Below are 21,250 nucleotides of genomic sequence, written 5' to 3'. Positions count from 1 at the left end.
ATCCTGCAACGACAGTGCCAGTTGCACAGACTGGCATATGGAGTAAAGTGATCCTGCAAGTAGATGAAATGAGGATTATTTATTTGTTTTGTTTGACAATATCGTGTGGTTGTAATGAAACTTGAAAGCAGTTTACAAAAGGAATTGAGCAGGCAGAAGATTCATAGAGTATTCCATCATCACACTCCAGCTCAATCAAAGACAGGTAGGATTTTGAACCTTAGTCACCCTGTTCAAATGCACCACACTTAGCAGATTATTTTTATAGAGTAATCTATACTGTCTTTGGATAATACGCCTCCAAGAGAGCATTCCTGATGATTCCTGAGTGGGCTTGGAAGGAGCTGGAGAGATATGCTTTGATTGTATCATTAATATCTATAATGTATAACTTGCTGCTTATGTGGAACACACAGGACGAGTTAGTTAAATCTGCTATGATAAAATGGGCACAGGATGTTGGACATAATATTATGTTTGAAGACTGGGAGAGGTTATGGAACACCGGAATGAAATTCACGGCATGCAGTGCCTTGAAGGAAAACATTATGAAAATGATATACCGGTGGTACATGACCCCAGTCAAGTTAGCTAAGATACATCACCTGTCTGACAATAAATGTTGGAAGTGTAAGGAAGCAGAGGGGACTTTCTTCCATCTCTGGTGGACCTGCCCAAAAGTGAAGACCTTCTGGGAAATGATTTATAATGAATTGAAAAAGGTATTTAGGTATACCTTTCCCAAGAAACCAGAGGCCTTCCTGCTGGGCATGGTAGACCAGAAAATGCCAAAGAAAGACAGAACCTTGTTTATGTATGCTAGCACAGCAGCAAGAATACTCATTGCTAAGAGCTGGAAGACACAAGATTTGCCCACGCTGGAGGAATGGCAGAAGCAGTTGATGGACTACATGGAGATAGCTGAACTGACCGGCAGAATCCGAGATCTGGACAAAGATACAATTGAGGAGGACTGGAAAAAATTTAAAGACTATTTGCAAAAATACTACAAGCTGTATGAATCTTAAGATAGTGCATGATTAGGAAAAGTTATGCTTTAGCAATTATGATTAAGTAAATTGTAAAATAAGTGATAAAAGAGAAAAGGAGACAATTTGAATCGAACATGTTATGTTTATTTTTAAAGGCATTGAAACTGAGATACAATATATCGAATCTGGGTACATAACATTTGAAAGTTACAATAAGGCATGAAATAAGGTAACAAAATGCTGACATTGTTAATTTAAATAACGCAGAATCGGAAGGGGTGGGGAAGTCCAAGTTGTTTTTGTTTGTTTTTGTTGTTAAAAAAAGGGAAAATTTGTTTCTTGCAATTATGTTATTTGTTTGTAACCTATAAAACTATGGAAAGAAACGCAATAAAAAATTTATAAAAAAAAAAAAATGATTGTATCATTAATAAGCTAGTTTGGGCTGCAGTATATAGCCCGTTGGCCAACTTTGTCATGCATTAACTCGAGTTTGTGGGTTTAACCTTTGGTGCTGTTTGTCATTTCAGAGAAGGAGCCAGCGAACCAGATTCCTGGAGCGCCTTGTCGCACACAGTGCATTCCGGGGAGTACTGTGTGAAGTACCACCGGGGGCTAAACATTTATACCCTGACGGTTGAAACGAAGGAAGGAGCGGGATCGAGCATGGAGAGCGACGTCGTCTGCCTCCAAGCGCACATACAGAACCATCAGCACATGGTGAGGGCAAGAGGAGTGTGTCAGTTTGGCACACTAAGCTTGGAGTTTATATAAGGAGTTAAAAAAAACTTTCCAGCCATTCAGTTCAGAATTTCATGGGTGCTTAATTGCCTGCTTTTTTTTTGCTCACGCACAATTTGGGTTGTTTGTCTCCTGTTTTTGGAAGGGAGGGAATGATGTGCATTTACGGCAGGAGTGGAGAACGTCCAGCCTGCAGGACAAATCTGGCCCAACGGAGGTCCCAGTTTGGCTCACAAGGCTCTTTTCCCTGAACCACGGCCACCTGACTCTCACACGACTCTGCAACTTGAGTGCTTTGCTTGGCTGGAATGTGTCCTTCCACTCTGATATTGCCTCGTGTGTGCCTGAACGGAGGAGAGAGTTGTGTGTAGAAAGTAGCTCACTGTACAGAGGTACAAAAACTACATAAATTGCTGCACCCGGTTTTGCCTCTGGACCCTCCCCCCACTGGCATGTGGCCCTCAGAAGGTTTCAAATAAGGGAATGTGGCCCTGAGACTAAAAATGGCTCCTTAACCCCAGACGTAATTGCATCTTGCGTTATAGATCCTGCATTAAGCAGGAGGAAATAGGGAACACTGTGTTTCTTTTGAGAAAGGTCCAGATTTCATCAGCTCCTGGAACCCCAATTAGTAAAATAGAGTCTAGGTTATTGAGAGGGGTGTGTGTATGTATTAAAATAGAACAACACTTTAACCTGTTGCTTCACACTCCCACTGGTTTTCAGCTAGCGGTAAAGTGCAGCCAGCAACACATCATGTACCAGGATTTTTTAAAATGATAGCGCAAGCACTGGATACGGGTACATCATGTCTGACAAATCGGAAAGGCTATGTTTAGATGGCCTTCCTCTGAGGCCTGGTTTGCTTCACATCTAATCTAATTTGGATTTGGACCAGGGCCTGTAATTATTTCATTTCAGTTCGTGCAGGGTCAGCTGAGAGGCTGCCGGCTTCCTCTGGAAAGGGACTGAGTCCGCCCCCCCCCCCCCCAATTCAGTCTGTGTGGAAGCAGAATGACTTCATTCAGAGGATGATGGACAACTCCCATTTCCCTCTTTGCTTCTCTCCAGGACACTTCTGTGTTCCAGAACAAGTGACACTTGTCCCTGTCTCCCCTCGTGGTGCTGGCTGGGAACCAGCTGAAAATTCTCCCTCTGCCCTTGCAGCAGCATCAATAATCACAGGAGATTCAGCTGAGGCTTCATTTGAGTGTGTCCACTTGTGCTGATAATTTTCAGAGAGGGAGGGGAGAGAAATCTATTCTTTTCTGACGTGTGGGTGATACTTGGGACAAAGAGCGAGAGTAGAGGCGCATTTACTTCTACGAATCATCTGTGTGCGCATTGCAAGCGCAGAATCTGAACTCTGGATTCAGCATCCCGAGAGAGCCCCCGCTTTGGATTTTGAAAAGTCAAGTTTGTAGGCTTGGAAATGTGTGTGAGCATTGCAGCTATCAAGGCTAGCTCTGTGCTGCATCTCAGCTGCTGGGAATCACAAGTGCTGTTGTGCTCAGGTCTTGCTTATGGGCTTCCCACAGGCACCTGGTTGGCCATTGTGGACTAGATGGGCCTTTGATCTAATCCAGCAGGCCTCTTCTGTTCATGGTGAAATCATAGAAGCAGGGAGAGAGGCAGCTAGGTGTGTTCAGCACGATTTCCAGAGGATAGCAGTTCTCTGCCCGACATAATAATTCCTTGTGCCTCCACATAACAAAAGCCTTTCAAGGTTTGAGCTAGAGTCCAGCATTCTGTTTTCAACAGCAGATACTTAGGGTCATTGCAAAACTTGCAAGCAGTTTTGTCCTCCAGAGCAGCTGGAATTTAATGGTAGACTGCCTCTGTCGCTGGAGGTTTCACATAGCTGTAACGGTTAATAAATACTTCTCTATTAACTTGCATAATTTAACATTTAAAGCCAGCTAAATAAGTGTCTCTCTCCATGACTTGTGGCAGCAAATTATGTTACATTAAACACTCAGTTTCAGAACTTCTTTCCTTTGGCCTGTCCTAAACAGTACTGCTAATCACTTTGACCCCCCCCCCCCAGCCCACCCTCTGCCTGGTCCCCTGAATTCTAATTCTCTTTTCAACACCATTCATCATTCTAGAAAAGTCCCCTCTCAGTTGTCTTTCTTCCCACAAACTAAAAAGCTTCAGTGCCTTTCCTTATGGGGAGGGTGTCCTGAGTCCTTGTCATTTTGGATGCCGTTCACTAGCTAAGGTGTGTCAAATTGTTCAGAATTACTTTTAATTGCTCAGTTTGTATGATGTTAACATAATTCAGGGAGACCAGCTTTTCACGAAAGTGAGATTGAGTTACTTTATGCAGAGTTCTGTGTGTGCGTGTTTAAAGCAAAGGGTAAGATAAAAGCATAAGAGCCGCCCTGCTGGATCAGACCGAAGGCATATCTGGCCCAGCATCCTGCTTTCACAGTGGCCAGTCAGGTGCCCATGGAAAGCCTGCAACTTCTTCATGCAGGGCATAATTGCATCTTCTATTTATTGGGGGCCGGGGAAGGAAATAATAAAGGAGAGAGTAATCTAGCCTACAGCCTGAAATGATAAAAGCAGCTAGGGAGGTCAATCTGGGCAAAAGTGCGTCATAAACCAAGAGCAACTAAGCTCACTGAGGCTCTGGGTATTTGCAGAGGAAAGGCTGGGGGCAGGAAACCAGTGGCCCTCCCGATATTGTTGGACTACCACTCCCTTAATCCCTCCTCACTTGCCATGCTGACTGGGGCTGATAGGAGCTGGAAGGGCCACAGAGTCTCCTGTGAAAAGTAGTTGTCAGCTGGCAGCTTTGAGTCCAGTCCTGCTCCATTTGAGGTGATCTTCCATGGCTACTTTAAGAGCTTAATAAAAGGCCTGTTGGAATCAGGCCAATGGCCCATCTTAGTCCAGCATCCTGTTGCCACAATGGCCAACCGGGTGACTGTGGGAAGCTCACAAGCAGGACTTGAGCGCAACAGCCCTCTCCTCATTTGTGATCCTCAGCAACTGGTACTCAGGGGCTTATTGTCTCTGACAACAGCATTTAGAGGCAAATTGTTAATGAAGGCTGGGGCAATGGACCTTGCTGTGTGTGCCTGTGTCTGCGCACACATTTTTCCCTTGTGGAAGGGAGGCGAGGGCCACATCCCAAAGAGGCTCTCCAACAAAACCTAGTTGAAAAACAGGATGGTAAAAGGCTGCAAGAATCTTAACAGAAGACACATCTGCTTTGCAAGCATAAAGTCCCAAGTTTAATCCCTGGCGTCTTCAGGTCAGGCTGGGAGAGGCTCCTGCCTCAAACAATGGGGAGCCAATCAGTGAAGACAATACTGAGCTAGATGGACCAATGGTCTATCTTTCTGTGATTGCCACCCTGGGACTGATGTCTTCCTATGGTTAATTGTTGTGTGTGTGGTTTCTTTTATGAACAATTACTTAGAGCTGTTGCAGAAAACTATCAAAGTTACTCAGAAACAGAGCACGTCTGCTTCCAGAGCATGGTAGGATAAAATGAATGTTAAATCTCTCTCCTCTTCTTCCAGAATACCAGTGAACACCCACACCCTGAGCAGGAAACCAGTTGCGAGGACTGCAATTTGGGCCAGGGAGCTGAGGGCCACACAGCTGTTCCGAGCTGCCATCCTGGTGAAATGGCGTCAGAAGGAAACCAAGGAGGCGCTTCTGTCCCGCTGGCTCTTGCTGCGATGCAGGTTTTGGCCCTTGCCTGCCCTGAGGAAGATAGACAGCTGAAGGTGCCCTTAGACACGCCAAAAGATTCGTTGAGGCTGGAGGAAGCGGCTAACCCAGAGTCTTCCTGTGAGAGTCGAAATACAGTTACCAGGCTGCACAAAGAGGAAGAGGCGGAGTCAGCCTTTGCTGTAGAGGCCGGGGCAACACTGGAGGCAAATGACGGCAGGCTGAGCGCGCTTGCTGGGCTTCACAGTGCTGTCGGCCTCCCGCCCTGTGGAAATACAAGCCAGGAAGTTGGGATGACAACCCCCAGCGTTGCTTTGGAGGAAGGACACCTGTGTGGAAGGGGTACCTCTGACCAGGAAGTGCAGGCAGCTGAAGTGAAAGAAGCTGGAAGTGTCCCTTCGAAGCCTCCGACTTCCCGCAAGGACCAGGATGCAAGCATGGGGCAGGGCGAATGCAGGAGCTGTACGGGGACTGCGGATGCTGCAACCCAGCAGCGTGTGGCGAATGGGGAGAGGGATTGTGAGCCTGCTGGAGCCACGAAAACTTTGCTTCCAGCCGGTGCAGTGCGGAGAGAGCCTGCTGCAAACTTCCCAGGAGACAGCGCTGCTTCTGCTACCCGTAAAGGTGAGGGGGGTGAAGCGGTGGATCTACAGAGTGATGCACCTGCAGATAGTGGCGCAGGTGTTAGTCTTTTTGAGAGCGGAAGTAGCAAAACAGCAGGATCAGAGACTCCCAGCGACAGCAGGAAGGAGGATTTTACAAAGTGTCCGGAGGGCTGTGAGCTTCCTGGTGAGGAGGCGCAGAGCACAAGCCCGAGCCCTGCGACAGAAGCGACGGCAGCAGCAGTGAACGTGACAGGGATTTCAGAGTCTTCTCCAAAGCGTGACCCTGGGGTGGAAGTGCATGAGTGTGGGCAGAAACCGGAAGGTGGAAACCTGCCTGCTGACACTCATTCTGATGCCAATGTGGAAAATGATGAGTTGGGTCGAACGTTTGTGGTGGAGCCCAAAGCCCCTGGCATCACTGATAAGAGAACAGAGCCTGTGGCCGAGGTGGGGGATAAGCAAAAAGACCTTGAGCCGATGCAATCGGGAACCGAAACTGCTAGCTGTGGCTGTGGAGGAAGTGCTGCCTCTACCAGCCTCAGCCAGGGGGCATCTGATACTTGCGATGCTCAGAAAGGAGCTGTCAACATTGAGGAACAAGTTAGCGCCCCTGTATTGTGTGTGGATTCTGCTGATGCCTCTGAACTGCAGGCAGACTCGCTCAGCCCTCCAGTGTTGTCCGCTGCCCAAGAGGAACCTCTTCCCCTTCCCAAACAGGCAGAGGTGGAGGAAAGCAGCCGAGAGCTGGACCGGTTTAGCAAAAGCGCTCAGGAATTCATTGCCCTGGCTTCTTCCTTGCTTGTCGAAGAAGCGATCCAGCAGGCCCAGCTGATCGTCGCTCAGGAGAGCAAGGCCAGAGCGGCCCCTGTTGGCCAGGAGGCATCTCTGCACTACCAGGACCTTGCCCTACCTTTGTGTGGCAAGGGCACTGAGTGTGCACAGGATAATGTAATGGGCACACCCTCTGCTATTCATAATAGAGAATCCAAACAAATCCAGGAAGTAGGAGCAGGAGCAGCAGCAGCAGCAGAGACAGCAACAGAGCCGACGGCAGCTGCCGCAGAGGGAAGCCCTGTTTGCAGCGAGGAAACGGCAGAGACTCTCTCTCTGGTGGATCACCGGGGAGAAAACCAAGAGGGCTTTTCCGCACAGCTGCCTGGAAGCGGACAGGAGCTGCCTGGCAAAGAGGAGGCTTTGTCGGAGGGCCCGGCACCAGCAGCTGTTGTGCAATCCCCTGCTCCTTGTCGTCAGGGCAAGGAGCTGGGAGGCAACGAAAGTAATGCTAAACCGGGGTTGAAGGGAGAAGCCTCCAGCTCAGGCACCGATGAGAATGCGAAGGCGTGTATCTCTGGGGATGCCCTGCCAGGCCCTGGACCGCCAGAGGATAGCTCTCTGTGTCCCTGCGAGGCCCCCTTCCCCGATGCTACGCTGAACCAAGAACTTGAGCCCAGCTGCCCAGATCCGTGTGCAGCCCCTCCACCTGGTGGGGTTGCCGATTTAATGGAAGCCCCCTTGGTCACTAGCGATCTACCTGTTGCAGCCATTCTTCCACGGGAAGGAGGGGAGGAGGTGGAGAACCTGCCTTCCAGAGTATTGCTTCAGCCGATTGCCGAAGAGCCCCCGTGCGATGGGGACCCTGGCTCTGAAATGTTCTTTTTGGCCAGCGAGGGGGAAGCTAGGCCTGGAGTTGAAGCAGCCCAGATGGAGGGCCTAGCTCAGCCCAGCAATGGCACAGGGGAGGAAAGCCAAGCTGAACAGGATTCCCAGCTTTTGCAACCCTCTCCCCGCGTGGCTGCCGAGCCGCTGGGAAAAGGGGAGGCAGCAGGTTCTGTTCAAGAAGCTGATGGTCCCTTGGTGAATAATGTTGACAAGACAGTTACAAGCGCCGATCAGGCGACAGCGGTGGAAGAAGCATGTGGTCCCTTGGTGTCTCCGGCTGGAAGCTCTGTGGAAATCGCCCCCTTAGCAGAGTCCAGATCTGAGGCACAGCATGCGGCGGATGCTGGATCCATCCCTAATGGAGAAGCGGATTTAAGTTTGCAGCCTGGCGGACTGACGGAGGGAGCTGCAAGCCCAGCACTTCCAAGCTGTTCACCTGTTGCAGGTAAGTGAAGTTAGACTGATTCTACGATAGCGCCATGGGATTTGTATTTTTCCTAGGCAAGCAAAGGGAATGTGTTCTTGGTTCATGGGGACTTGTTGTGTGTGAAAGAGGGGATGAGGTTATCACTTCCTTTCTTCTCCTCCATCTTCCTTCCATTATTTTGTTTTCATGGAACCTTTCAGCAATTTCCCAGAATCTGCATTTCCACAATCCATAGAGAATCTTATGTCTCCCTGGCTGTTCTCTCCTGTCCCTCCCTGCTGCTTGTTCTCTTTCCTGTAGTTGAAACTCAGATTGTAAGCCCCTTGAGGCAGAGACCTCGCCCTGTCCTCATTTTTTTGCTTCTTATAATTGCCATAAATGTGCATCTGTGCTGCTATATAAATAAGCCCAGGATAGCAAACACTAAATGTTTTATTGTATTAAGAGAGGATATGTATGGTTAAATAGTTAGCAACTGGGGCTTTATACCCTATGTTTTTTCTTCTAAGACAAGTACCCAAGCTGATCCAAACTTCGCTTGTGCTAACTTTCTCTGCTAACTTGGAATTGGAGAACCCAGAAGGGGTATGTGTGAAGCTTCTCCTTCATGTCAGCTGTTGAAGTTCTAAAAGTGTCCTTCCAGTCTGAGCCTGCCAGTTTCTAAATGTGGTACTTTTAGGTCACACACACACACAGCACAGTGAGAGAAAGAGTCTTACTCCCCTCCCTGCCCCCACCCGGATCCCCTTTTTGCATTTCTGAAACCCTGACTGAACACAATTATGCCCTTCCCAGCACATTTAAGAGCTGGATCTGGGATTCAAGCCTTTATTTCCGACTTGACAAAACAAAGGGTTGATGGATTTTGGCTGATGAGCAAACTTTGACAGGAGAGGACTTGACAGCATCAGGACAAACCGGTCGGGTGCCTTTATTAAAGCATTTTGCCTCTTCTGTAACAAGAGTTCATTGAACACTTTTTAGTTTCTTTTTAAAAAATGAAAACAAAAAAGGTTAAAAAAGTGAGAAAGAGAGGGACTTTTTCCAATCTGAGCTGAAATCCTAGAGGCGGAATCTTTAGCAACGCTTAATGATAGTCTTAATGCAGGATTTTGGGGCCCCACCTGCTCAGACAGCTGTTAAAATGTAAACAGCTGATTCCTCCCTTCCCTCCCCCCTCCCTTTTTTGTGTGCGTATGTGTATGGTGTCTGGTGCTATTATGCTGTTTTGCCCTGAGGAATCACAGGTGTGGCAAGCAACCCCATCCCATCTCAAGCAAAGGTTGATCTGCAACAAATTAGTGTCAGCAGACAAAGTAGAACTGCAAATCGAAGTGCTGGTGTTTTTGCATGTGCATGAAATAAAAGCTTAAACCTCCCCTCTTTCAAAAATAATAATAATCTGGTTGGCAAAGAGAGTAAAAGATTTGAGTAGTTTCTGGCTGCTGACATGTCTTAGGGCCATGTGTACAGGTGGTGAAGAAAAAAAGAACTAAATGTGAAAGTGGAAAATCTAGCTGCCACCTCTGCTTGGCGTGATTCAGCATTTAACAAGCTCCCATTTCACTTTAATTTTGCGCTGTATTTTTAGTTTGATGTTTCAATAGCATGGGAGTGGTTGCAAGGGAGACACTGGAGTCCTGGCTTCGTGAGAGCTCCTCCTCCTCCTTCCGGACGTCAGCGGCTGCTTCCTAAAATTTCTTTCTCCACCTTTCCCTCTCGGAAACTTTTGATGGGTGCAGGGAATAATAGGAAAAGGTGAAGGGTGGAAGCCACGCTGCCGCATTTGCAACTTCAGCTAAAAAGAAAAGCGCCATGCCCAGTGATGGCTTTTAGATATAATTAAGGACAGCTCACCAGGTGGGCTGGCAAGTGGCTAATAATAGTGCTGCTGCGTCTCTCGAAAGGTCTGGAGGACTCAGGAAAGCGAGGGGGTTTATCTGCCTGTGGTGGGCTTCGCAGGAAGCTTAAACAGAGAGAAAGGTGTCAGTGCATCCAAAACAGCTTTGTTGGGGAGTGTTGTTGGCCAGAGAGTGTAGGAAGGTGCAAGCCAGCGGCTGAGAATGGAAGCCTATAATTAGAAGTACTTCCTGCTCTGCACCTGCTGTAAACTTGATGCTGGGACTGGAAGGGGTGGGTGGGGAGAGATGCTGTTTTTGCCCAGGCACCGTTTGTTAAGTGCAGTTTGGCGTTGGCTCTTGGGCAGCTGAAGAGAACAAACAGAAACAGGATTCAGCTGTAGTTTTGCCTACCATGCCAGAGCACAGCAGAGGCAAGCGTTCCTCTCCTGTCAACACCAGCAGCCGCCATTTTCTCAGCCAAAAGGTAGGAGGGTGTTCACCGATAACAGAGCTGGGTCTGCTAAGTAGCTGTTGCTGTTGTTTTTTGCTTTGCTTTTGGGTAGTGCAACATTCCCTCAACCTGATGCCCTTCAGATGTTTTGGACCACAACCCTCCAAAGCAGATGGAGGGCACCAGCTCAGGGCAAGGCTGTTGCAGAGTGTCTCTGAAAAGCCTTGGACCTATTTGCTTATGCAAAGCAGGCACTGTTTCCAGGCAGTCGGGCAAGGGGGAAATTGACAAAGCAGAGGGTGGTTGTTTGTTTAGGCATCTTTGCCAAGTGGCTCGTTCAGGGATGACTGGCAGAATCTGCAGAGTCGTTTTCAAAGTTGAGACCTGCCTCGTTTACCTTGATTTGTCTAACAGCTCACAATGGGATAATGGGGCAAGGATTTTGAGATGAAGTTTGCTCCTGAGTACTCACCAATGCATGCTTTTCAAGAGAGTACCCGTTTTAATGGCCACAAAGCACAGGGCCTTTTATTGTGGTGGCCTCCCAGTTATGGAATGCTGGCACTCATATTGCTGTCTCTGGCACCAGCTTAGCATGTATGTTTCCCCCTGGATTTTAAAGATCTGTAGTATGGTTGGTGGTTTTAATGTTTGTATTTGGTGATTGATTTTAGTTCTGTGCTGAATCTAGTAGTTTATGGTGCTGTTTTGGGTGTGGGGTTTTATGCCGGCCTGCCTCTCTTAAGCTTACTTACTGTGGTTTTCTTGGAGTATGACTTTATGGCTTTTATTTTACACTCTCTTATTTGTTTGATGCCTAGATAATTTATTTTACGAGGCAATCCATACATATATAATAAGTAACAAAGGCATGCCACCTTGTCTATGACACAGCTGAGTGTAGCATGTAGTTTAATCACTGTAGGGTGACCCATCTTAATTAATAGACCCAGGTTAGGCCCCATCTGCTCTATATATTTACAGCTGTATTGTACCGATTTAAACAGCAAGGGCTTCCCCCAAAGAATTCTGGGAGCTGTAGATTGTCAAGGGAGCAGAGAATTGTTAGAAGACCTTATTCTCCTCACAGAACTCCACTTCCCAGAGTTCCCTGGGAAAAGGGATTGCCTGTTAATCCACTCTGAGGATTGTAGCTTTGTCAGGGGAATAGGGTTCACAACACCCTTAAAAGTGGTACGATGCGGCTTTGAACGCACAGTGCCGACAGAAGGGCCTTAATGTGAAGCGGACCTTAATTTTGTGGCCAATTTGAGTATTTGAACTCAGGCAATAAAAGTCCTGACCACAAATGATGCTGCTTTAAATGTGTAGAGCAGATGGGGCCTTGCCATGTCCATTTGCTCCTGAGTGTGACTAACATTGGATGCAACACAGTTTTTCCGTGTTTCTGAAAACCTCCTTGTGTCTCATCTCTACAGCTTTAGAGTGTGCCCCATATTTATTTATTCCCATTGCTCATACTGTGCCCATCTGCCCCTCTGCCTCCAGCGTGTGGCAAACAGGCTCCTTGGAGAAAGCATTGACACCCTGGAAAGACAGCATCCATAGCCTTCATTTTACCCCTTCCGCCTTGCGCGTTTCCTCTGCCTCCTATTCCCCTGGTAGCCCCTCCTTGCTGATCCCTGGAGCACCTTCTGGTTCCTCCCTCCCGGCTTGTTGTTGCTTTTCTGAGAGGGAAGAGAAGGTGAGGTCACAACACTTTTCTCCTGCTGCTTTACCGGCTGCAGAGGCGAAAGGTGGTCTCCTTCCCCTTTCTGCCGAGTCCAGCTGCATAATAATAATAATAATAGCCTTGCTGGATCAGACTAAAAGGCCACCTTCCATGGCTGGAGGCACAAATGCTTCTGAACATCACTTGCTGGAAACCTGAAGAGGGGAGAGTGCTCTCGCGCTCGGGTCCGGCTTTGCAGATTTCTCACAGGCATTTGGTCGTCCACTGTGAAAGCACAATGCTGCACTAGATGGACCCCTGGCCTGATCCAGCAGGCTCTTCTGTTCTTGTCCTGTTTCTAACCATGAATGGTGGTGATGTTGCAGCTACTGATGCTGCCCAGCCTTTAAGAGAGCCCAGGTAGCTAACGACAAAATAGTACAATGTTAAAAATCAAACGTAAGCACAATGCGAATTGTAACGGACTAAATTATTACACGAGCACAAATTTGTATTTGTATATTAATTTAGTTGGATTAGATCAGTGGTGTCCAAACTTTTTTCAAAGAGGGCCAGATTTGATGAAGTGAAGGGCCGTGCGGGCAGACCAAAGTTGTTGAGCTTTTTTCATGGTTTTGCCCCAAAGTTGTTGAGGATTTTACTCTAGGACATAAACTGCCACAGGGGCCAGATTAGGCCCCACAAATGGACTTTGGACGTGCCTGGATTAGATGATCCTTCCACCTCTGCAGTTCTGAAAATTAAACGTATACAGAGAGTTAGTAGAGGTGCATCTATGCAGACATGGAAAGTAACTTCCAAGGGTTCTAGATGTTTATGTTACATAATTTGAATCTAGCATTAATTTGTTTGACATTAAATCATGCAAATATAAGTGCTTATGTGTTTTAAAGCCACTTTGGGTCACTTTTGTGAGGAAAGTGACTAACGGTGCTTTTAAATAGCAATGTGCTGTTTTTACTATCTGTATTTTAATAGATCATTTTAAATAGTTTTAATTGTTTAATATTGTTTAACGACTTTTTAATTGTTATCTTTTATTTCCCCCGGTTTCTATATTTTATCTGTGTTGTTTTAATCTGTGTAAATCTCATTGAGTCTTTGAGTGGTAATCTGTGTTTTACAATGGCTGCATTCATGGGCAGTTTATTCCATTTTCACAATGTTTCTCTGACTATTAATTTCCACATTATATTTGAGCTTTCACACAACATAAAAGTCTCTTCCAGAACTGAAGTGAAGAATCATGGAACTGTAGTGGAATATAACACATCTTTAGTATTCATTTCCATATTTGCAAATGATTTTTTCCCCCCTGGAAGCAAATAACATGGAAATGAGCACTGATTTTGAACTATCTTCCACTGTAGTTCCAGAAGTAGCTTATACGTCATGTGAAAGCTCAAATACAATGCAGAGCATTAACAGCTAAGGAAGAGTTGTGAAAACTGAATAAACTGCCATGAGATTGCAGCCTGCGCTCCAAAGGCCTGTTGGAACAAAGAGGTTGCCATCTGACTGCATGCAATGTAGGGGGCAGTCAGATCGCAGTGGGGAGGGAGTTCCATAGCTGGGGTGCCACCACTTGTGGAAGGATAGGCCTCCAACCCCTTTGAAAGCCATTTCAGCTGGTGGGCCTCAGCACATCTTGCAGCTGGGGATTACGTAAGTTGATTATGTATCAGGTGAATAATAGTTCCTTCTGTCAGTCAAGCACTTCCTGCTGGGGGATTCTTTTTGGGGAACCCCCATGCTTCTCTCCCATGCTGTATTATATTGGGGTGGGGAGTGGGGAGGAACAGACTGATTATAATAAATTCTCTCTCATGAGTGCCCCATCCTTTCTCCCTCCTCCAAACTAAAGACACCGGTGTACCTTTGACTTTCCTCCCGTGGCATGGGTAGTGTGAGCCCGGCACCTTCCAGATGTTTGCTATATCACAGCGCCAATCATTCCTGACTATTGGCCATGGCGACTGAGGGCTGTTGGGAGCTGGAGTGCAACAATATCTGTAGTGGCCAAAGGTTGCCCTTGAGCCCCTGATCCCTTTCTCTAACCTTTTCCAACTCTCATTGGAGAGATGAAGTGTGTTGGGTTTTCTTTCCCCTTTTCTATCTCCAAGGTTCTGTTGCAAAATTTGCTGAAAGGTCCAAATCACCACGACTTTATATATACAGTGGTGCTTTGGTTTAAGAACAGCTTAGTTTGTGAACAACTTGGATGAAGAACGCAGCAAACCTAGAAGTAGGTGTTTTGGTTTGTGAACTTTGCCTTGGAAGCAGAACATGTTCTGCTTCTTGTTGAGTGTGTTCCATTTGAAAATTGAGTCCCCCGCTGCTATGGGAAAGCACGCTTTGGTTTAAGAACGGACTTCTGGAACAGATTAAGTTCATAAACCAAGGTACCACTGTGTGTGTGTGTGTGTGTGTGTGTGTGTGTGTGTGTGTGTGTGTGTAAGTGTGTAAATTTTGTTGGCCGAGGATGCCTGGAATGCTTGTTCTGAGCTGGAGCTGAGCTTGTTCTTGCTTGCCAAGTCATAAGTTGCACTTCTTTTGAGTCTGTGGAGAAGTAACCGCTACGCTACAAAAACAAACATGAAATCCTCTTCTGGCAGCTCCTTTTGTTGTGTGAGAGGAGAGGGGCTTCGCAACCAAACAACAACAATGCAACGTTATTTCTCTGGATCTTTCTACAACTGTTGCCAAGTTGTCAAAATGTTGAGCTGTGTTACCAGAAGTGCCTCCCTCGCAAATTATGCCGGCATTGGGGGGGGGGGGATGCTGCTGCCTGATAAAACTCCTATTCGTAGTGGTAGGGTACCTTTATGCAGGCTTGTAAGACGACTCCCCAGATTGCTAGATGTGTGTGTTAAATAATTTGAATCCAGCATTGAAATTTTGACATTGCTAGGTCAGACCAAATTTTGATTTCTTTCCTCCCATTCGATCTCTTCAATCTGTCACTGTTTAGACAACCTGAAGGAACAGTTTCTGTATGTGTGTTCCTTCTTGAATGTCTCTTAAAGCAGGGGGTGATGCACTTTGGGCCCCGGGGTGCCAAATGTGGCCCTCCAGCCCTGTCTGTCTTGCCCTTGGAACTCTCCCCAGGTCACAGCCCTTGCTGGCCCTGCATCAAATCCTAAGTGTTTCTGCCTGGCTGAAACGTGTCCTTCGATTCTGAAAGGGCTTCTTGCTTGTCTGGATGGGAGGATACAGAGATGAAGATGATGATGATGATGATGATGATGATAATTTATTTTACCCTGCCCATCTGGCAGGGTTTCCCCAGCCACTCTGGGCGGCTTCCAACAGAACACTAAAATACAATAACCTATTAAACAGAGAGGGTGTTTGAATATGTGTACATTAGTTGCTCTGCCCACACTTCCTCCTGACCCTGCCCACCACTGATGTGTGACAAGTGGAGGTTTGTGTGGGAGGGAATGCAGCCTGAAGAAGGCACCCAACCCCAGTATTAGAGGATGGTCCCAACAGCCAGCCCATCACTTGTTGCCAAGCCAGCTCTGCAAAGTTGCTAGCCCAGCAGGCCAGTACAATGTGGGTCACAGTAGCAGCCAGAAAAAGTTCTCATCAAATGTACAAAAACATGCCTCTAAGCTGTTGTCACATGAGCGCACAAAACTGCCTTCTACTGAGTCAGACCATGGGCCCAGCTAGCCTTGGGTTCCCTACTCTGTTTGGGAGACGTCTTTCTCATCAAATTCCACCACATCCTTTGAAACGAGATGGCAGTGATTGAACCTGGGACATTTCGGCACGTGAAGCAAGTGTGCTCTACCAATGAGCTGTTTGTTGCCTGCTCTCCAAATTCACACCCCGGTATTATCTTTGTCCTGAAGCTTCTCAGCACACTGTGCTGTCCTTTTCGAGTTACTGAAAAATCAAGCTGTTTTTAAGAAATGACATAAAACAAACCAGCTGTGTGGAAAGCAGATGTGGTGGGGTGGGGGGAGTTGGTTGGAAGAGCTTGCTGAGTGACTGAGAATGCATTTGGGTGAGCAAAGTTGTATCAGCAGTACTGGTGGTGCGAGAAGGGAAGTTTGTCGAAAAGCCCCATGACTGTTCTCCTTCTGTCACTGCAGAGGCTGTACAGATGAAGACCGAAGAAGAGGTGGGTTTCTTGAGGGACCTCGCTGAGAGCTCGGCTTCCGAAGGAATGGTGAGTTCTTGTGTATATCCCCTGTTTCAATCATGTCTGAAAGTAAATCTCTGTGTCGTAAATGGCCATTTTCCTTCTCTCCCTTGCCCTTGTTATGAAGAAGCCGACCTCAAGTTTTCCTTCTCTCCCTTTTGTGGAAAACACCATTGTTTCTGAAGTTGATGTTTTGTTTCTGGGAGATCTTTTGGTCTCATGGTGGAAGGAATATAGTTTGGGCCAGTTGCTTTGCTGTTGTGATCTGTCTCTCTTCCCCCACCAATCCACCCATCCGCCTGCTGTCTGTGCGCAATAATTCCCAGATTCTCTGCTTTCTCAAAAAAGGAGAAAATAATAAGTTTCTAGCATTTGTAGAACCTGAGATACAAAGCAAAATGTACAGGCACTAAATCTCATTTTTTTGGTGATAAATTAGCCTTCTCTCGCTCCCTCTCTGGAAAAATTCCTGCGGATTATGCCCAGTCAGTTTGCGGGTTGATCTTTCCTGTCCTACTCCAAGAATGGAGTTGTCATTGCATGCCTGCTTGTCTTGGGGTGATTCACTGACATGTGCTAGATGAAAGAAACTGCCCTGGTCCAGAGTAGCTTAGAGAGCTAGACTGACAGTCAAGGGATGACTGCTCTGATCTTTTCTGAACACGCTTCCTTGGTTTCTGGTCCTCCTCCTCCACTGAGTTGTCTTGTGTATGCCAGTGACCAGCAACTGGCAGCTGAATCTGCCCCCTTTTCCTTCCATTTATCACGTGATTCAGAGGATGCACTTTTATTATCTGGTCAGCTCTTTGCTCGGCGAAAAAGAGCTTATTTTCAACCTACCCTCTTGCATTAAAGTGAGCCGAGTCTCTTCTTGCACACCACACATGTAAAGTGCATTCTCTCTCCCCCCCACCCCCAAATCTTGGGAACTGTAGTTTGTTAAGGGTACGTAGACTTGTAGCTCCACCTTAGGTATCAGACTTTTTGGAATGCGTTATATAAATGGGGTTTCCTGTCTAAGCATTGATTGAACACAGAGCTGTTTAGTGTCAACTTGAGTTGCGGCATCACATACCTGGGACTAGTGAGTTGCATGTATGGGACATGATGCTGTGCTCTTTATTCTGAATTCCCACCCCACCCTCCTGAAACCACATTGGATGCTTGCAAAGCAACGAGGAGAGCTCTGTTCTGTTTCAGTAAATTCTTTGGACTCTTTATGCCTGTGTGCTTTTATCTGAAGACCTGGTGTGAGCAACTTGGGATAACTTGGGGTCCCTTGGAGGAATCACACTCCCAACAAGGCATAAGATCTCATTCTGTAAGGTTGCTTGCTTTAGAAAAACAGCTTGCAAAATTTACCAGCTGTTGCCGTTGTCTTGTGTGTGGTTCTGCTGTAGTGATAGACTCCAGTTTTGTCATCTTAGTTTGGTATACAGCATCTGGCGTATTGCTGTCGATGCCAGCTGACAGTTGCTGCAACTGTGTAAAGATTTGCTTTATTGTGATGTTTTGGCGTCTTTTGAAGCTGTTCTTGTGCAGCGGTGGTTTTCAGATCGACTAATCCACCGTGGGTCTCTGTACATGTTGCAGAGCGTTCTGGGGTGAGTTCTAAGTCTCATACTCTATTCATATGTGCACAGTTTGGGAATGTTGGGCTGCTCTGAAAGCGCTCCACAGAGTGTGTACCTACAACAGCCTTTGCTTACCTGGTTGCAAGAGAAGCCTGTGTTTGGATGACATGCTAGGCCTAACCATGGCTTATATGCTACCAGTAGGGACCAGTAGCAGCTGCAGTCTTCTCTCTGGAAACCTGCATATTCACACTAAACTGTGGTTAGAGTCAGAGTCCAATATAGCAGGGATGTCCAACAGGTCAGTTGCAATCTACTGGTCGATCACGGTGTGTGTGTGTCTGTGTTTCCGTCTCCGTGGTAGATCACGGTTGATCATGAGACCCCCCCCCAAAAAAAATCTCAATAATTTTGACTCCCTTAAAAGAGCGCTTTGGCTCAAAAAAAAAAAGGGGAAAAAAAAGCTTAGCAACTTTAGTCAATCCAGTGGGCAGATCACCGCCAGTTTTTTTATAGTGGGAGTAGATCGCAGTCTCTTCTAAGTTGGACATCCCTGCTGTATAGCATTTCAGAGTATTCAAAGCCTTCTACATATATTATATTGTTCTAATCCTGTGCAAGGTAGGTTATTATCATCTCCATGTTGAAAACTGTGGGGTGGGGGAAGGAAATAGAATCATAGAGTTGGAATCATAGAGTTGGAATCATAGAGTTGCATAGAATCATAGAGTTGGAAGGGGCTACGAGGTTTATCTAGTCCAACCCCCTGCAATGCAGAATCTTTTGCCCAACGTGGGGCTCGAACCCACAACCTTGAGATCAAGAGTCTCATGCTCTTCCAACTGTGTAGACCTGTTGAAACTATTGAACTTAAAATTGTTGTGTGTCTATTTACCTCAGTGGTCTACTCTGAGTAGGCATAGTATTGGATACAACCCAGAGACAGGAGCGGAGATTCAGGCCACCCGTTGACTTTGTGGCTGTGGTGAAATTCAAAGCAGGGTCTTGCTGACTCGTAGCTTGATCTCCTAGGCACTTGCTTTAGGTTGGTCATCAAGCTAATCAGCTTTCTTTCCCCCCAATGGGATGCATAGACTTTGTGGAAATAACTGCTGTGGCAAGAGGGAGAGCAGCCTGGTCCTATCTATCAGCTAGAGAAGGAAAGCTTCTCTTGCCCAGAAGAACATTCAGCTCCCAACTTCCAGATGAAGGGCAGCACACTCTGACCTGCTTCCTCTGCCTCCCAGGAAAAACATCATGGCAAAGGGGAGCCCAACCTGGTTCCATCCATCAGGCAGAGAAGAAAAAACTTGCTGTTCTCCCTTGCAGGAAAGAATAACTAACAGGAGCTTTCAAAACAAAGAACTAGGGTCTGTACTTACGCAAGCATATCCCACCCATGAGGTGGGGTGAAGCTGCCCCAATGGGTGCCAGAAGCCCCCAAGCCAGTGCCCCCATGGGTTCCCTTCTGCCCCCCACCAGCAGAGAAGCTGGTGCCAGTTTATAGCGAGATCTCATGGGATTTTACGGAGAGTGCAAGATTTCTGCAGCAGTGGAGTTGGAGTGGGCGGCACGGGGGCACCGCCAGGGTTAAATGGGATGTGCCACCCCTGCACTTATGTTTTTCCTTCTCCCTCCCATTCCCTTTTCCTTTTGTGTTGTGTCTTTTATATTGCAAGCCTGAGGGAAAGGATAGTTTCATTACTGATGGGGAGCTGCTGCTTTTCTTTTCTTTTTTTTTCCAGCTGGAGAGCAAGGTTAAAACATTTTAAATAAATAATAAGTGAGTTGGGCCACCAGAAAGTTAAAAGGTGCTGCTGCTGACTTGCTCTACACATCTTATTATAGATAATTTCTGTGACTAATCCTTGGGCGTTTGCTTTGCGCAGAAAGGCCATCTGTCAAAGAGAGCGCCACAAGAATACACCCTGTATTTTGTTTCATGTTCCGTCTTATGAGCAAACCTGCCTCTTATTAGAGGACACTTGGTGCCTCTTACAAGTTGGCATCAAAATGCCCTCTTCTCTCCTTTTTTTTGCTGCAGTTGAAAAGGGATAAAGCAGCAACCCTTTTGAAAACAAGTGTGATCATTATGCGATAGAAGTTGGAGCTTCTATTTTGCTCTTCTCTTTTGTTCCCCTGCAGGGGGAAAATGAACTTGCACCAATCATTTCCTGCCTCTCTTTCTCTGTTTGTTTGTCTGCCTGCCTCCCTCTCTTCCCCATCTCCAGAATCTGGCTGTTCTGGTATAGGATTGGGAGTGCCAAGGCAAATGGAAAGTTTGCGGCTGGATTGGTGACCACAGTTTCCTGTTGCTAAGTTTGATGGAATATTTTTATTTTGTTTTTTTAAGAAAAGCCAACAGCACTGTATTAACGCCGCTTAAAATCTTCAGAACTCTGTGTAACCCTTCGACACATTTAGGTTTGCAATAAATCCCAAATGAGTAGTCACCAGTATATACCTCCCATTAATTTCTGTGTGCAGGTGTTAACATAATAAACTGCTTTATATTGAGTCAGACCATTGGTCCATCTAGCTCACTATTATCTACCTAGATGAGCAGTGGCTTTCCAGGGTTCCAGGCTTTACCTGGAGATGCAGGGAATTGAAGCTGTTTGCAAAGCAGATACTCTACCACTGAATTGTGGCCCTTCCCCTAAAAATAAAGTATGATTCTAGTCCTCATGGATCTGAAGAAAGGGCTGAGTCAGATCTTCAGTTCATTTAAGGTAAAAAAAAAAAAAAAGGTAAAGGACCCCTGGATGGTTAAGTCCAGTCAAAGGTGTCTATGGGGTTGCGGAGCTCATCTTGCTTTCAGGCCGAGGGAGCCGGCGTTTGTCCGCAGACAGCTTTCCGGCTCATGTGGCCGGCATGACTAAATCACTTCTCTTTTTCTGTAAATGCTGTTTATTGATTTTATTAAGCGTTACAACTATTCTGTTCATTGTTAAAAATAAAATAAAAATAAAAAGAAGGGTGGGGATGCAAAACAACAACAACAAACAAACAAAAACAACAACAGTAAAAAAAACCCCACAAGAAACATCAGAACATGATAGTAAGATTCAACATCAAAAGCTGCCGATACAAAAAATCACAAATAATTAATCTTCTACTGTTTGAATGTGACTTCTGTCCACCTCACCTCGGGTCCTTTCTTCCTTTTTTAACTGCATCCTTTATCACCTTATAGTTCACCAGTATTACATGTAATACATTATCTGTCTGTCATATATTCTGCGAAAATTAATCAGAGCACATCAAAGATGTTGCTTGGGAACAATGTTTTTTTTTTTTTTAGTACACTCTATAACACTCCCACTCTTTTTTAAACTTTTGATTTGGTTGATTCCTGATTATTTCTGTCATCTTTCCAAGTTCTATATACTCAAATAGTTTTATCTGCCACTCCTCTTTTGTTGGA

At 46.3% G+C, this 21,250-nt stretch overlaps 1 protein-coding gene across 6 annotated transcripts in view; it reads left to right on the top strand.

Moving 5' to 3' along the window:
* Nucleotides 1-21,250, top strand: part of AKAP13 (A-kinase anchoring protein 13) — a 245,561-nt gene that overhangs the window by 118,167 nt on the left and 106,144 nt on the right. For all 6 annotated transcript variants that reach the window (XM_077918966.1, XM_077918969.1, XM_077918967.1 and 3 more), the window contains exons 7-9: nucleotides 1,523-1,712; nucleotides 5,267-8,129; nucleotides 16,200-16,276. In XM_077918966.1, the coding sequence (XP_077775092.1) occupies nucleotides 1,523-1,712; nucleotides 5,267-8,129; nucleotides 16,200-16,276 (3,130 nt within the window). The remainder of the gene's footprint in view (nucleotides 1-1,522; nucleotides 1,713-5,266; nucleotides 8,130-16,199; nucleotides 16,277-21,250) is intronic.

This window comes from Podarcis muralis, chromosome 14 (assembly GCF_964188315.1).
Source record: "Podarcis muralis chromosome 14, rPodMur119.hap1.1, whole genome shotgun sequence".
In the NCBI taxonomy this organism is placed as follows: domain Eukaryota; kingdom Metazoa; phylum Chordata; class Lepidosauria; order Squamata; family Lacertidae; genus Podarcis; species Podarcis muralis.
This window is presented reverse-complemented; position numbering and strand designations above follow the sequence as displayed.